Source organism: Amia ocellicauda, chromosome 7, assembly GCF_036373705.1.
Source record: "Amia ocellicauda isolate fAmiCal2 chromosome 7, fAmiCal2.hap1, whole genome shotgun sequence".
NCBI lineage: Eukaryota > Metazoa > Chordata > Actinopteri > Amiiformes > Amiidae > Amia > Amia ocellicauda.
Window position 1 is genome coordinate 31,422,965 of NC_089856.1, and position 15,719 is coordinate 31,438,683.

General features: G+C 37.6%; 1 protein-coding gene across 5 annotated transcripts in view; it reads left to right on the forward strand.

Moving 5' to 3' along the window:
* The window catches only part of lpp (LIM domain containing preferred translocation partner in lipoma), a 184,082-nt gene that overhangs the window by 113,625 nt on the left and 54,738 nt on the right, over positions 1-15,719 (forward strand). For all 5 annotated transcript variants that reach the window (XM_066709184.1, XM_066709182.1, XM_066709183.1 and 2 more), the window contains one exon: positions 9,245-9,934. In XM_066709184.1, the coding sequence (XP_066565281.1) occupies positions 9,245-9,934 (690 nt within the window). The remainder of the gene's footprint in view (positions 1-9,244; positions 9,935-15,719) is intronic.

Below are 15,719 nucleotides of genomic sequence, written 5' to 3' on the forward strand. Positions count from 1 at the left end.
AAATGTGTAAAATACTTAACTGAATGACGTATTCTTATTTTTTTTTTAATTAGATATAGGAAGAACACTAGGCTGCAGTTTCCAAAATAGTGTGTGGGTGTAAAATGCTTTGTGGTATCAGCCAACTAATTAGGTATGTGGTAGGAATTGAGCGTTAAAAATGTATAAAGGTGTGTGCACTTTGTATTATTAACACTTCTGCTCTAATTGATGTCATCATTTTAAGTGTCTCCTCAATTTGGTTAATTAGAACCTGTAACATACATTTGTATTTACTTTTGTACTGTGTATGAGAGATTTGTTGAGCCACATCTTGCCATATAGAGAGATTATCATTGGGCAAATATTTTTGCATGTATGTATGGCTTTTCATTAAGAAATGGATTCAAAACACGGAAATGTAATTGGTGCCCATACACTGTTGCCCACACTTTTTCAAAAGGTGAGTTCAGTGTGTGTTTTCTGTGTGTACAGTCTTTCCAATCAAACAGCATATTGTCTTCAGATATTCTCATAATGATTGTGGGAACAGCCAGGAATCTTTCACATCGCTTTCTTGTTTGTTTCAATCTAATAAGCATGCTTAAGAATCAGCTGAGCATTAGTAAAATAAATAAATTAGGAAAAAAGAAACCCCTTTCTTTCTGAAATGATGTGATATTTTTTAAGAACAGAAATGGCTGGTATTTCCATGTGAGTATTTAATTTTTCACTGTGCTTCAGGCTGTTAGCAAATGTTCTTTCCCATCCCTGAGGTTTACAAGCATGAATTACAAAATGAAGTCGCGGTGTGAGCAATAAAACATTGACAGCTCTGCCTATGTTCAGGCTCTCTTCAATTAAACACTTTATTCCTCACATCAGCCAGATAAACGCCAGCGTCTTAATCCAGCTGGGGCACGTGCACAAACACTCGCCCCTGTTGTTCGGTATTGAGAAGTTCAAGGCAGGAGTACAGGAGGGTGCCTCGTTCCATTTAACAGTACCCATTCAGTCCTTTGTAGCCGTAAACATATTTTTTTTGATGATGGGAAATCAGTTGCAGAGTAGAGAAATTAAGTGAAAGGGAATGTCAGCAATGTGAAGATCTCAGCTGGAAGTTGATGTGGAGGACAGAAAGAAATAGCCATTTTGATCACAGGTAGACTATAATGGATGCAGACTCCAAGAAAAGTTGTAGTTCTAAGCATTTTAGAAGCATAAAAATAAAACGAATACCAAGAAAATGTGTCTGCTCTGATTGAATGGGAGTGTTTCTGAGGGCATTCTAACCATATGTTCTGGTATAAATGAAAGGAGCAGTTTGGACCATTTTTTTATTTAGCCATTGTTAGACAATTATTTCACTACCTTTATTTGCTTTACAGTTATCCTTTCATGCGATAATAGTGTATGCCTGTGTAGAACACATTAAACCGGTTTTCAGACAGCAATGTAAAACGCAGTTGAACAAGGTGTTGCCACTGTGCACTGAGTGGCAACACATTTTCAACTGCTATTGAAAGTCAATTGGAAATTGCAAATAAATATAGTGCAAGTGCTAGCTGCGAAGTGCTCACCATAACAATGCTGTTAGGACTCAAGTGCACTTCTGCAAGAGCCATACATCTGAGTTTGTGTGTATCTCATTAAAATGAAATTGTATTTTTTTTATATATTTACTTAAAGGTCAGCCTTCAAAATGCAGTTAGTATATAATCTGGAATGTTATTGGAGCACTGACACTCTAATAAATACATTGTGAATAAATAAGTCATATATATTATTTAGCGTTTTCAGACTTTTTAGTCCTGTTTTTATTTTGTTTGATTTTGTTTCTGCGCCTCATAAAACAGCTTATAAACTCATGGTAAACTGCGTTGTGATAAAAGAACATAATCCTGTTGTCTTATTCCAACTTGAAGTACGGGATCAATTTCAAATTACCTTTCAGCTGGAGGGTAACACTGACAGCAATTATGCGTTCGTACAGTAAACAGAGGGAGCTTGGATAAATATTTATTAAGATGATTTGATTAGCACATCACATTCCCCCCAGCCAAAACGTGAACTTGAGTTGAAAACTAAATGAGATGATGGGTTTACCTACTCCATTTGAAACCAATAGAGCATGTTTTAATATATGGCCTATTTCAGTAAACGTTATATAGATAGTTTTGTAAGATGAAAGCAGAAAGCTGGATATGTTAATTTAGCTGTATCCTTTCTGTGAATCCTTCTTTTGCATTAGTTAATATGGTTGAAGATGTATTTGGGATGTCTACTCCTGATGGATCTGAAACACATAACATATTTGTGGTTGACATTGACTGGTTGAGGGAGCGACTTCAAAATAGGAACGATAAGGGGAAGAAAAAATAAACCAAGCTTTATTCTGAAAGGTGGGGTTTGTATTACATAGGAATACGTTAAAGGACAAGTCAGGCAGCTTGTACTTTAGTTTCAGATTAGATCAGCAAGGAGCATGGCTGTTTACAGGCACAGACACAGACCAAGAGGAAAAGGTTCAGAGTTCTCTGCCAGGCGCAATTAAGAGCCGAGTAAACAAACCTGCAAGGGCAGTTATACCACACCTAGAGGGGATACCACTAAAACAATCTTATGTCAAGGTCCTAGAAGGAGTTACTAAAAACAGATTGCATTTGTTTAAAACATTATAATTAACACCTAATAAATATGCAAAACTCAGCCAATGTAATAATCTCACTGCAATACCTGATAAGGAGATTTCCTGAAATACACATCACCACTGTCAAAGAGCAGATCTGAAATGACACACGAGCCACTGCTTAAGGTGATCAGTGTCACGGGTTCCCAGTGTCACAGCAGGACACATGGGCAGTCAGAGAGTCCCATTTCATTAATCCCTTTGAAAAGTTCAAATTCCCAGAGACAGCTTGACTTTTTTTTAAGTCATTTATGTATTGTTAATTTAAGTTAATATTATGTGGCATACTGATCTTTGTTCTGTTCTGTCAGGGAGTTTGTTTCTCCCTTATTTACCAAAATATGGTGATGTCAGTGATGTCACGGAGCTGTTAACTCTTTCTGACCCTGTGCAGCAGGAGGTCATGATTGACGTGAACCACACATCTAAATAAGGCCATCATATCCTTATTTACCAATTACAAGACTGTTCATGAGTAACAACACTAGTTGTAGTTGTTTTAAGACAAAATTAAGCGACGCAAAAGAAGACCTAAAATAAATGATGTTCTTAAATGTATTTTTGTATTGAACTACTTTTCCTTTAAGGCAAAGCTCATTCTTATCACAAAAAATCTCATCAGTGTATTACAGTGCATTCACTCTCATTGTGGTGAACAAACCAGCATTCTCATTCTTACTGTAGACTTACTGAAAACCATTGTGGTATTGCTTAACTGGAAGGGCCTTACTGGATCAGTTATTCTGCCATCAGGTAGATTCTGCTTGAGGTATGACTTAATTACAGTAGTATACAGTACTTGAAGCTTGAGGGGATTCTTAGAAAAAAATCCCAATCCCCACCACACTCTGCTGAGCTGCTCTGTGAGGGCCTGTACATTTTGATGTTGCAGAAGCCACAAGTGTGCCGCAAGCAGGTGAGAAGGCTCAAGTGTAGATTCCGGTTATGAAAATAACTCTTGAGTTCCTAGCAATGTTTACGTTTTATTTCCTTTTTGATCCTGACTACCTTGACTATTTTAAAAATTCTTTGAATAATTGTATAATAATAATAATAATAATAAGAATGTGTTACCCTATAATATACAAATACTGACTTTTATGATATGGTAACTATCCAAAATGCATCAGAAGCCATAAGAGACCAATGATGGCAGAAGATTTGCATAAAGCACCGTGACAAAATAATAAATAAAACATGATATTTACCATAATTAACTGAAATTAGCAGGTGTCAACTTGTGACGATTAATATATATTTATTTTGTCAGGTGTCACAGAGTATTGATAGGAAATTAAAAGCACACATTTAATAAGAGCATTCTGAAAAATTCAATGCTGTTCAGAAATGTTCCTACACAGCATTTCTTTTTAAGTCCTTCCGAGAAAAGTTTCTTTTATTTGGCATCTTTTTTTTCTTTCTCTCTTTTTTTGGGGGTAATAGAGGTTTAAGAAAACAATAATAAAATCTTACTAATACCTTGGCACCTTTTATCAGATGAAAATGGTTTCTATTATCTTTGAAGTGAAAATGTTAACACATTCTGTCTCTTTGCCATTCTCGGTATGAGTGTGCCAAGTGGGCCCCTTCATGCCAGGGCTCAATTTCACTATGAATGTGCTCTCAGTGATCAGCCTTTTTCCGATTCCTAAAAGCTCTTATCACTTTCTTCTTTAACTTACGGGTTTTACCATATTTTAACTTAATGTTATAATGCAGTAATCTAAAATGTTTTGTGATACCTTTTTTACATTTAAAAAGCAACCAGTTTAAAACTAACCTTTAATTTCTGTGGGTTGTTTCGTGTGTTTAGAAGCCTAAGCCAGACAATGGTAAGGCTTCAGTTGAATTAGGGTACTTGTGTCCTCAATTAAATCTGGTATTTGAATATTTCTTCTAAATTGAAGATATTTGTTTGGGTATTTCTGCTTTTCCAATCTGCATAATGTGTAAAGTAGGAACACACATGATGTGGATTTTACATTTAGTTTGCCGGCTGTATTGGTTGCTAATAATACTCTACAACAGTTTTCCATAGCAAGATAGGGTACCATGTGTAAACATTTAAAAATGGATACTTTTCCATCCAATATTACTTTTCTTGAGGACTTACAAGAAACCGCTTGTGATGCTGGTTTATAAGAAAGATGAAGCAATGCTGCTGTTTTGATAATCATTTAATATCTAAAGCTATTAAACATTAGAGAGATATTGTATAAGGAGCACCCTTATAAATCTTGCATGAAATATCTATTTAGAATTGCTTTTGGATGTGTGCTTTCTAAATCCAACCCAGCCGTAATAGCAGTATGGAGTGCTAATTTGTAAGGATAGATAGTAGAAGCATCTTAATAATGACAAGAATTTGAATCGGCAAGTTGCTTGATAATCTCTTGATGTTCCACGACTTAATCTTCAGTAAGAGCAATATTGGAAATAATTATTACAGGTCAGGGAACCAATCTAATGTTTTTTTCTGTTTTGTTTTGTTTTTAGATGCATGTGAGCTTTTCAAACAGGAACCACTTGAAAAGTAATTCCTTTATTTCACAGAGTAACATTTTGATACCAGATTGTCAAGTATAATTTGATATGGAGTACCAAAATTTTTGAAGAGATTGCGAGATACACAATGTAGTGTTCTCTACGAACCAATTTAATGTAATTTAAGATAATCCAAAGCAGCCAGAGGTCTCTTTAATTTTGGGGAAATGTCTTTAATCATATTTAATAGCATTATCTAGAACTATTTTTAAATTAAGCACTGATATCCTTACATGCATGACTGAGACGAACTTCAGATTTTAATATAGAAGATGATATACAAGTGATTTTACTTGGTTTAACACCCTAAACTCTAGAGAAATATTGATGAATATACGAATTTAAACTGTGTGCTCAACTTCTGAACCACTTATTCATTTCACGAAGTTAGATACAGGGAGACATAACCAGAGGAGACAAACACAAGGGGAGAACGTTAAACAACAGCTTAGCATTTGCTCAAAACCTGACCCAGAAGCTCTAGGAAGTTATAAAAACATTTGAGGTTATATTAAACTCAGCAAAAAAAAAAAAAAAAAAAACAGCCATTGTGAGAAATGAGGGGTTTTCCCTAGGCTTACTGAGAAAATATCACCGCCCCCACATGGTTTGAAATGCAAAGTTGTACAGGCCTGTGTTTCAAATGTTTTGCTCACTTATTGTAATATGACGAGAGGCCTTTATAAGAATTTTTTTTTTTTTTATATATATGATGGGTAATGTGAGGATACAGGTCTTGGGGAACTTTGAAAACAGAAATCAAAATACCTAAAGTATCCTTTTCTGTAAACAGTGGGTTAGTATGAAGACCGTGGTTTCACTAGACAATAAGATGAACTCAACAGCTTGTATATAAATACATATCTTCACACATGCACGCACACACACAAAAGGACATAGGCCTACATTGTCACATTTCAAAACCATTGAGGAGTTATTGACAGTAGCTGAAATTCCCTTTCAGATTGACACAAATTTCATATATATAGAGAATTTTTAATTTGTTCCACATCAAAAGATCTATTTATTTTGTTGAAATGTTATTTATAATTGATTGTTTACTGGTGCTCTCAGTTATTGCTTGAGGTGTGTCATGGTCTTGGTTTTAGATATAGAGCATTCCTCATGTCACTTCAGCAGGCTACCGAATGTAGCCTACGTGTACTCATTACATAGTCTGAATGTGTTTGTTGTTTTTTTGGTTGCGGTTGTAACATTTTCCCTTTGTAATTGGGACACCTTTCAGAATAATGATGATTATTCTGTAGAACATTGTTTTACAAGAAATTTGATCTTGTGTTTCTAAGCATGTGTTATTGCACTATTTGGTGTAAGTATACAACTGCATTAATGTTGGTCAGTCTTTTCCCTATACGTTTTTATGTGATCACAATTTAAATAACCTAAAAAATTGCAGTGTTCACCCTGCCCCTAGGTCACAAATGCATGTAACATTGATGCAGTGAAAACATGTGTATATATATTTTTGTCCAGTAGTATGCACTCAGTGATCTAGCTGCTACTTCCTCTAAGATACACAACACCCAATTAAATTACAAGAGGCAACACACTTTGGTCTCATGTACTGTGGTGTAGCAGTGACAAAAATACAATGTTAATGCTCAGAGTTTTCAGCTGTGTGATATTGCAGTGAAAATTGTCTCTTATTCAGTTTTCAAAAGAGTCTTCACAAATCTTTAAGTGTAAGACTTAAAGTGTAATAATCAAGTAGGTTTTCAAACAAATGTTTTTAGCACAACAGGGTAAAGAGAAGGATAAAAAAGATCAATCTGGCACCACTGAAGTGTGTGAGATCCAAGAAAGTTTTATTTCCTGTGAATGATGAGGATAATTACTGGTACTCTATTCACATAGCCCAAATCATCTGACTTATGATCAAAACTACATTTTGATTAGAGGACAATCACATGCTTTCAGTGCATGTAAATATAGTTTGTGTGAACATAGTATTTGCCCCTCAAAAAAGTGGTTCAGATCTTATCCGACTTGCAGCTCCAAGTACAAATAATGTTTTTTTTGTTAATCTAATTGGTGGAAAATGAACCATGACAATGTAATTATTTTTTGGGGCGTATTTGCATTTTCAGTACACTATTTAATTTGTGGTAGGTTTCCGATTCCTTTATTAATACATTTATTATCTACAACATTTGAAAATCATAATGCATTATTTAAATTAAATTAGTGCCTTAACCTACTGTAGTGGTTCTTGACAAATTTGGTTGAGGAGGAGAGGGGTTTTATTGAAAACAAGCCTTTCTTCGTTGTCAGATTTTAGAACATCAATCCACAGCATTCTCTCTACCAGTGCGAGAACAGGAAATCAAAACCACATCATTTATTCAGGTTGCTCTGTTAGCAGCATCACAATACCCTATTGCTTGCCCTAAAATACTCAGCACCTTTGAGATATCCATGCAGTGTATTGTCATCCAGGGTCTTTTCTGTTCTAGGAGTGGAAAAGTATACCTCAGGCATTCACTGAAACCCCAATCAAGCCAGTAAGATAGTACTCTATGGCCTGTTGTGTTGCTAATAAACATCACACATGTTACTGATTTATGAAAACAACTCACTTTACCACTGAGTTCTCCATTTAGGAAATGTCACAACTTATCAGCATTGTTGTTCAAATATATTCTAATAGTGTTTTAGCTAGACACACACAATTAACAGTGATGTGCTATTCATTAGTACAGCTCAGATTCCCTTGCCTGTACACACAGCGTGGTCTTGAAGCTGCTCAGTGTGTTTAGAGAGATTGAAGGCTCTTCCATTAAGTTTATAATGCTCTTCAGAAACAGAATAATCACAGCACTGGGTGACCATTCATGTATATTGCATATGTAAGACTTGCTAAAGAGCAACATCAAATATTCTAAGAGAAAAACCAGTGTTATTACCGAATCTTTGGGAAATATATTCTCTAATTGAAAAACATTCATGGCAGTACAGGAGTAAGTCTTTGTACTTATCCTGTAATAAAACCAATAATTGAATTTTTGGCTCAAGGCAGTAACCTGAAAAGAACAGCCTAGGTTAATGAAATCTGTGGAGATAGCTTCTTTTTATCCAACTGATTAGCTTATAACAGTTTCTGACATTTTAAAAAAATGGCTGGTACTTTACAATAGTAATCTTGGAACCTAATCTGGATAATACAGTTTCATCATTTCATTTATCTTGTAGCAAAGCTGACTGGAAAGGCACTGGCTCAGCACACTCCTCAGATCGACACAGAAATTAGAGTCTTGTGAGATATTGTCTGTAGAAGAAACATCTGTATAAAAGCTTGTCTCTTTTATAATTTTTTTTAAAGTCCTCTTTGGGAAATAGGTTGCAACATTGTTATTGTTTTCTTTTTATTAACAATCTTATGTTTTCCACAGCTCAAAGCAAAGGTAATCTTATTTAAAAACAGAAAGTTTATGATCATATGCGTCTCTGAGACACGTGTCCTGCACTGTATTCAGGACAATGGTTTTATTTGTTTATCAGAGAAGCACCCTTTTAATTTTAACTCCGTCATCTGCACTAATACTCAAACCATAGTAACCAAGGCTCAGTGTCCATAGAAATTGATTTGTGCTGTGAAGCATGCAGGAACTGAATCAGGACACTAGCCCTTTCTTTTATTCTACTTTCTGTATGGGTTATCTTTTATCATGGGAACACAAATCACTTTCTTATTGACACGTGCGTCACCAGTCGGGAAACTGAGCAAGAGGTACTGAAATATTTTAAAGGCTCTTACTGCCTACCGGCTGTGTGTTTTACAAGCTTGTGTGTTTAAGTTCAGAATTATTTTCTTTCCAAAAATTTCAAAGGAAAAATGAAAAGGTTTACAAATGTAACAATGTATTCCATCAATATTCAGTTGTAGACATATTGGAAATAACAACCATAATATATCTTTCACCAGGTTATTCTGTATCAGTAGTCTATATAAAGATGATAAATCATTATACATTTTTTAATGCTGCTTCCTTCCTTTATTTTTACTTCCTCCAGAACTATGGGGGCGCCCCAGTAACCTCATCCAGTTCATCTACACCTGTAACTGGCCATAAGCGCATGGTCATCCCAACCCAGCCTCCTTTAACGGCCACTAAGAAGTCCACAATGAAGCCTCAGGCCCCTGCTGTCCCCCAGAGCCCGGTTGCCACTGTTCCATCACCCAAGCCGCAGCCTCAATCTATGCCTCAGCCGCAACCGGTCCCGGCCTCCTATACAACCGCCTCCACTCCCAGCCGGCCCACCTACAATGTCCAGGTCAAGACGGCCCAGGCAAGCCCCCATTACATGCCTCCAGGGCCGCAGCCGCAATCTCCTGCCTTCAACCAGCAGCAGTTTCCCCAGCAGCCCGCGCGCTCCCCGTGTCCGGTCCAGTACGCGCCTGCCCAGCCCCGGGCTTCTGATTTTGCTTACGGGCCAGCACAGCCGGGCCGCCAGCCGGAGCAGAGCTATGGCTATGCCCCCCCGCCCCCGAGAGGGTACTCCGACCCCTACTACCCCGGAGCAGCGGTCCAAGCTCCAGCCTATGGAGTGCAGAACACCTGGAGACCTGAACCGAGTTACTCCCATGCAGCCACCGGCCCTGGGTACCAGCCTCCTGCTCCCAAGAAGACCTACATCACCGACCCCCCCCAAGCCATGGCTCCGGCTCCCATGGCTCAGTATGCTCCAGGACTTCCACAGAAGGTAGGCCTCTGTCCCTCCTCGCAAGCTGATCTAGCATTCAAATAACCGATTTCTGTCTGTAACACATATGCACCACTCTATTCATCAAGGGCTGTAAGGCCACATTATAGTATTTCCATCTTAACAATTTAACAAGATTTTTTTTTTTTCAGATTGACATAAATGGTATCAGAAAAACAGACCTTGTGTATATAATAGTCCTTACCCATGCCTTTCACCTCTAAATATAGAAATATTCACCTGTATTGTGTAATTTGTTAAGTTTTTTGATATTGTCAGCTCAATTGTACATTTCTCAGCAGATTTATGAACTTGATTGAAAATAATTTGTGCACTCTGAACATTGCAGAACTATAACACCCCCCTAAAGGATTATTAGGAACACCTGTTCAATTTCTCATTAATGCAATTATCTAACCAACCAATCACATGGCAGTTGCTTCAATGCATTTAGGGGTGTGGTCCTGGTCAAGACAATCTCCTGAACTCCAAACTGAATGTCTGAATGGGAAAGAAATTTAAGAGATTTAAGCAATTTTGAGCGTGGCATGGTTGTTGGTGCCAGACGGGCCGGTCTGAGTATTTCACAAATGTCTACATTTGATATAAAATTATTGAAAACCATATGAAATCAACATTACTTCAATTTATCTAATTTTTTAATGCCTCTGAGAAATTACATCACATTAAATCAATAACAGAAAAATATATATATTTTCTTTATATATATATATATTTGTCATTTGACATAACAAACAGTGTTTTGTATATTTCAGCTTATTTGAAAGGTCAGATCAGGCAAACATCAGGAAATCTGGGAGGTTTTTATTTATTGATCTGATCTGATCTGATCTGATGTTTTTAGTATTGCAGTAGTTACACTCACCTAAAGGATTATTAGGAACACCTGTTCAATTTCTCATTAATGCAATTATCTAACCAACCAATCACATGGCAGTTGCTTCAATGCATTTAGGGGTGTGGTCCTGGTCAAGACAATCTCCTGAACTCCAAACTGAATGTCTGAATGGGAAAGAAAGGTGATTTAAGCAATTTTGAGCGTGGCATGGTTGTTGGTGCCAGACGGGCCGGTCTGAGTATTTCACAATCTGCTCAGTTACTGGGATTTTCACGCACAACCATTTCTAGGGTTTACAAAGAATGGTGTGAAAAGGGAAAAACATCCAGTATGCGGCAGTCCTGTGGGTGAAAATGCCTTGTTGATGCTAGAGGTCAGAGGATAATGGGCCGACTGATTCAAGCTGATAGAAGAGCAACTTTGACTGAAATAACCACTCGTTACAACCGAGGTATGCAGCAAAGCATTTGTGAAGCCACAACACATACAACCTTGAGGCGGATGGGCTACAACAGCAGAAGACCCCACCGGGTACCACTCATCTCCACTACAAATAGGAAAAAGAGGCTACAATTTGCTCAAGCTCACCAAAATTGGACAGTTGAAGACTGGAAAAATGTTGCCTGGTCTGATGAGTCTCGATTTGTGTTGAGACATTCAGATGGTAGAGTCAGAATTTGGCGTAAACAGAATGAGAACATGGATCCATCATGCCTTGTTACCACTGTGCAGGCTGGTGGTGGTGGTGTAATGGTGTGGGGGATGTTTTCTTGGCACACTTTAGGCCCCTTAGTGCCAATTGGGCATCGTTTAAATGCCACGGCCTACCTGAGCATTGTTTCTGACCATGTCCATCCCTTTATGACCACCATGTACCCATCCTCTGATGGCTACTTCCAGCAGGATAACATAGCACCATGTCACAAAGGTCGAATCATTTCAAATTGGTTTCTTGAAGATGACAATGAGTTCACTGTACTAAACTGGCCCCCACAGTCACCAGATCTCAACCCAATAGAGCATCTTTGGGATGTGGTGGAACGGGAGCTTCGTGCCCTGGATGTGCATCCCACAAATCTCCATCAACTGCAAGATGCTATCCTATCAATATGGGCCAACATTTCTAAAGAATGCTTTCAGCACCTTGTTGAATCAATGCCACGTAGAATTAAGGCAGTTCTGAAGACGAAAGGGGGTCAAACACAGTATTATTATGGTGTTCCTAATAATCCTTTAGGTGAGTGTATAAACTCTTTTTCATCTTCCATGTTAATATTGTGTGGTTAACGATTATGATCTACTTGTAATATTTTGGTGTCGATGGGTTAAAGACATTTACTTTAGAAACCATCACCATTGAAGCCAGATTGTGTTATTCATACATGTGGGATCCATGTGGTGTATTATTAAAAGAAAGAGTTCACAAATAGGATATTCATTCTAGCTGTCAGTTTGATTAAGGCTGCTTCCCCTTATAAACTTTTCTCTCAGCTTTGTTACCCTTAGGTGACATAAATGTTGGCTTGTTCAATACTCTTTTGCCAAAAATGAGATCCAGGAATAAAATATAAAGCAATGCAGTTACCCATTTATTCACAAAGTGCTTTTTTATACCTGGGGAACAGAAAACTTCCCTTAAGGAAAAAAAAGTGATTCCTGAAATAGAAGCAGCATTATTTTTCACACTGTGCACAATAAGATGTAATGATTTTTGATGATTTGAGGTTAAACTTAAAAGCCTGAGTGTTATGTGTTCCCTGTAATAAAGGTTACATTAAGTATATTATTTAGGTTACATCGTGAGGGAAATTAGAAATTATTTTTGGAAACTTAAGAGAAAAAAAAAATTAAATTATTTCATATTTGCTTGGAAAAAAGACAGAAGTCAGAACACTTAGTCCATTTTTTGTTCTGCATCTTTGCCTTAAGGACATTTTAGGTCACTACTTCTGACGTACAGAATTGCAGAAAGGGAACACTTCTTACCTCAAGGGTTTCTTAAAATATATTGTTTTTATTATTTCCAAGAATTTGTATTTCCTCTCTATTCTTTGAGATGATACATGCCATATTCTACATTTTCAGTACCTTTGATATACATATCTTTTTTTATTTTGATCAAATGTAAAGTGGCAGGTGTGTACTGTAATTCTTGGGATGTTTTCATAGAAGGCTGTGTGTACTAAATGATTGCTCAACTGCAAAAATATTGAAGTCTGTTTTAAAACATATGCTGTGCTTTAACAAGTAGAAGCTTCTTGTCTAATATGTAATACAACAATTAGCTAATTTAATTTACACACAAGAAACATAACAAGAAATGTGTGCATTACACCACATGATTCATGACCTTAAATTAATCATATTAATTACATTTAGTTTTAAAGAGAAATAAACGGCCCTATAAGCCCTTATCCATTGAGTGCTCCCTGCAGTGGGTCAGTTTTATTTGTTTTCTGATGCATTTCAGTCTTTTGCAGTCACTGGAAAGTACAAGGCCCCTGAGTATCTACTTACATTCAAGGATTTTATGCTTGCACAAATACAAACAGTACTTTGCTGCCTTTGGGAATAGCTCACTGAGGACTGTGTTTCACTAATCTCAAATTAAATACCACACTAAATTAAGTGTCTTTTTATACAAGCAACCTAATTAATATGGCAGAGAACAAAAAATCGACAGTTTGCCTGGGACAGCCGTTTAGTCCCAGCATGCTGCATTTCCAGAATAAATATTTGTATATATCAACCTTTTGTACTACCCTCTGATCTGCGAATCAGGGCCCTTTGGAGGTAATGCAAGTCACGGATGTTTGTTCATTTAGACCAGTGTTTATATATTTTGCTAATAAAAGCGTGGAAACAAATACTTGAAACGCAAACAAGATTTTACTAATTGAAGGCCAGGATAAGATTAGTTGAATTTGTTTTTAAGAAATTTAATGTCATAAAGTAGCCCTCTTGTGTGTTTTAATGTGTATTTGTTCTCATTGTCTTTAGAATATAGATTTGTTTTAAATGGTCATTTTATAAAACGTATAGAAACTGAAAAGGCTTAATTTCTTCATAAGCAAATGCAATTGTGCAGTCTTAACAATATATGTAGTATTTTCAGCATTGGAAAAAAATTGACCACACTACTATGTGTTCGCTGTAGGCTGAGGAGGTGTTCAGGCATAGCTCCACTAAAGGACGTGTTATTACCCCATGTAACTTTTTTTGGTTCCTGGGTAGAAAGTGTTATTTCCTAATTGCTTATGCCTCAAAAGTATAGAAAATGGCTATTATTCCCCACAAACTTTGCTTTTGTGTCAGGACAGTGATATTTTGAAATTTACCTATTTTTCAGAACATTCCAGATAGATTCTGTGCTGATTAAACTTGGAGTAACTAGAACTTTCTAGAACTTTCCAGGAACAAACATTGTGTTACATACATTGAGGGAAAAAGTATTTGATCCCCTGCTGATTTTGTATGTTTGCCCACTGACAAAGAAATGATCAGTCTATAATTTTAATGGTAGGTGTATTTTAACAGTGAGAGACAGAATAACCACAAAAAAATCCAGAAAAACGCATTTCAAAAAAGTTATAAATTGATTTGCATGTTAATGAGGGAAATAAGTATTTGACCCCTTCGACTTAGTACTTGGTGGCAAAACCCTTGCTGGCAATCACAGAGGTCAGACGTTTCTTGTAGTTGGCCACCAGGTTTGCACACATCTCAGGAGGGATTTTGTCCCACTCCTCTTTGCAGATCCTCTCCAAGTCATTAAGTTTTCGAGGCTGATGTTTGGCAACTCGAACCTTCAGCTCCCTCCACAGATTTTCTATGGGATTAAGGTCTGGAGACTGGCTAGGCCACTCCAGGACCTTAATGTGCTTCTTCTTGAGCCACTCCTTTGTTGCCTTGGCTGTGTGTTTTGGGTCATTGTCATGCTGGAATACCCATCCACGACCCATTTTCAATGCCCTGGCTGAGGGAAGGAGGTTCTTACCCAAGATTTGACGGTACATGGCCCCGTCCATCGTCCCTTTGATGAGGTGCAGTTGTCCTGTCCCCCAGAGCATAATGTTTCCACCTCCATGTTTGACGGTGGGGATGGTGTTCTTGGGGTCATTCCTCCTCCTCCAAACACGGCGAGTTGAGAGCTTGATTTTGGTCTCATCTGACCACAACACTTTCACCCAGTTCTCCTCTGAATCATTCAGATGTTCATTGGCAAACTTCAGACAGGCCTGTACATGTGCTTTCTTGAGCAGGGGGACCTTGCGGGCACTGCAGGATTTCAGTCCTTCACGGCGTAGTGTGTTACCAATTGTTTTCTTGCTGACTATGGTCCCAGCTGCCTTGAGATCATTAACAAGATCCTCCCGTGTAGTTCTGGGCTGATTCCTCACCGTTCTCATGATCATTGAAACTCCACGAGGTGAGATCTTGCATGGAGCCCCAGACCGAGGGAGACTGATAGTTATTTTGTGTTTCTTCAATTTGCGAATAATCGCACCAACTGTTGTCACCTTCTCACCAAGCTGCTTGGCGATGGTCTTGTAGCCCATTCCAGCCTTGTGTAGGTCTACAATCTTGTCCCTGACATCCTTGGACAGCTCTTTGGTCTTGGCCATGGTGGAGAGTTTGGAATCTGATTGATTGATTGCTTCTGTGGACAGGTGTCTTTTATACAGGTAACGAGCTGAGATTAGGAGCACTCCCTTTAAGAGAGTGTCCCTAATCTCAGCTCGTTACCTGTATAAAAGACACCTGGGAGCCAGAAATCTTGCTGATTGATAGGGGATCAAATACTTATTTCCCTCATTAACATGCAAATCAATGTATAACTTTTTTGAAATGCGTTTTTCTGGATTTTTTTGTTGTTATTCTGTCTCTCACTGTTAAAATACACCTACCATTAAAATTATACACTGA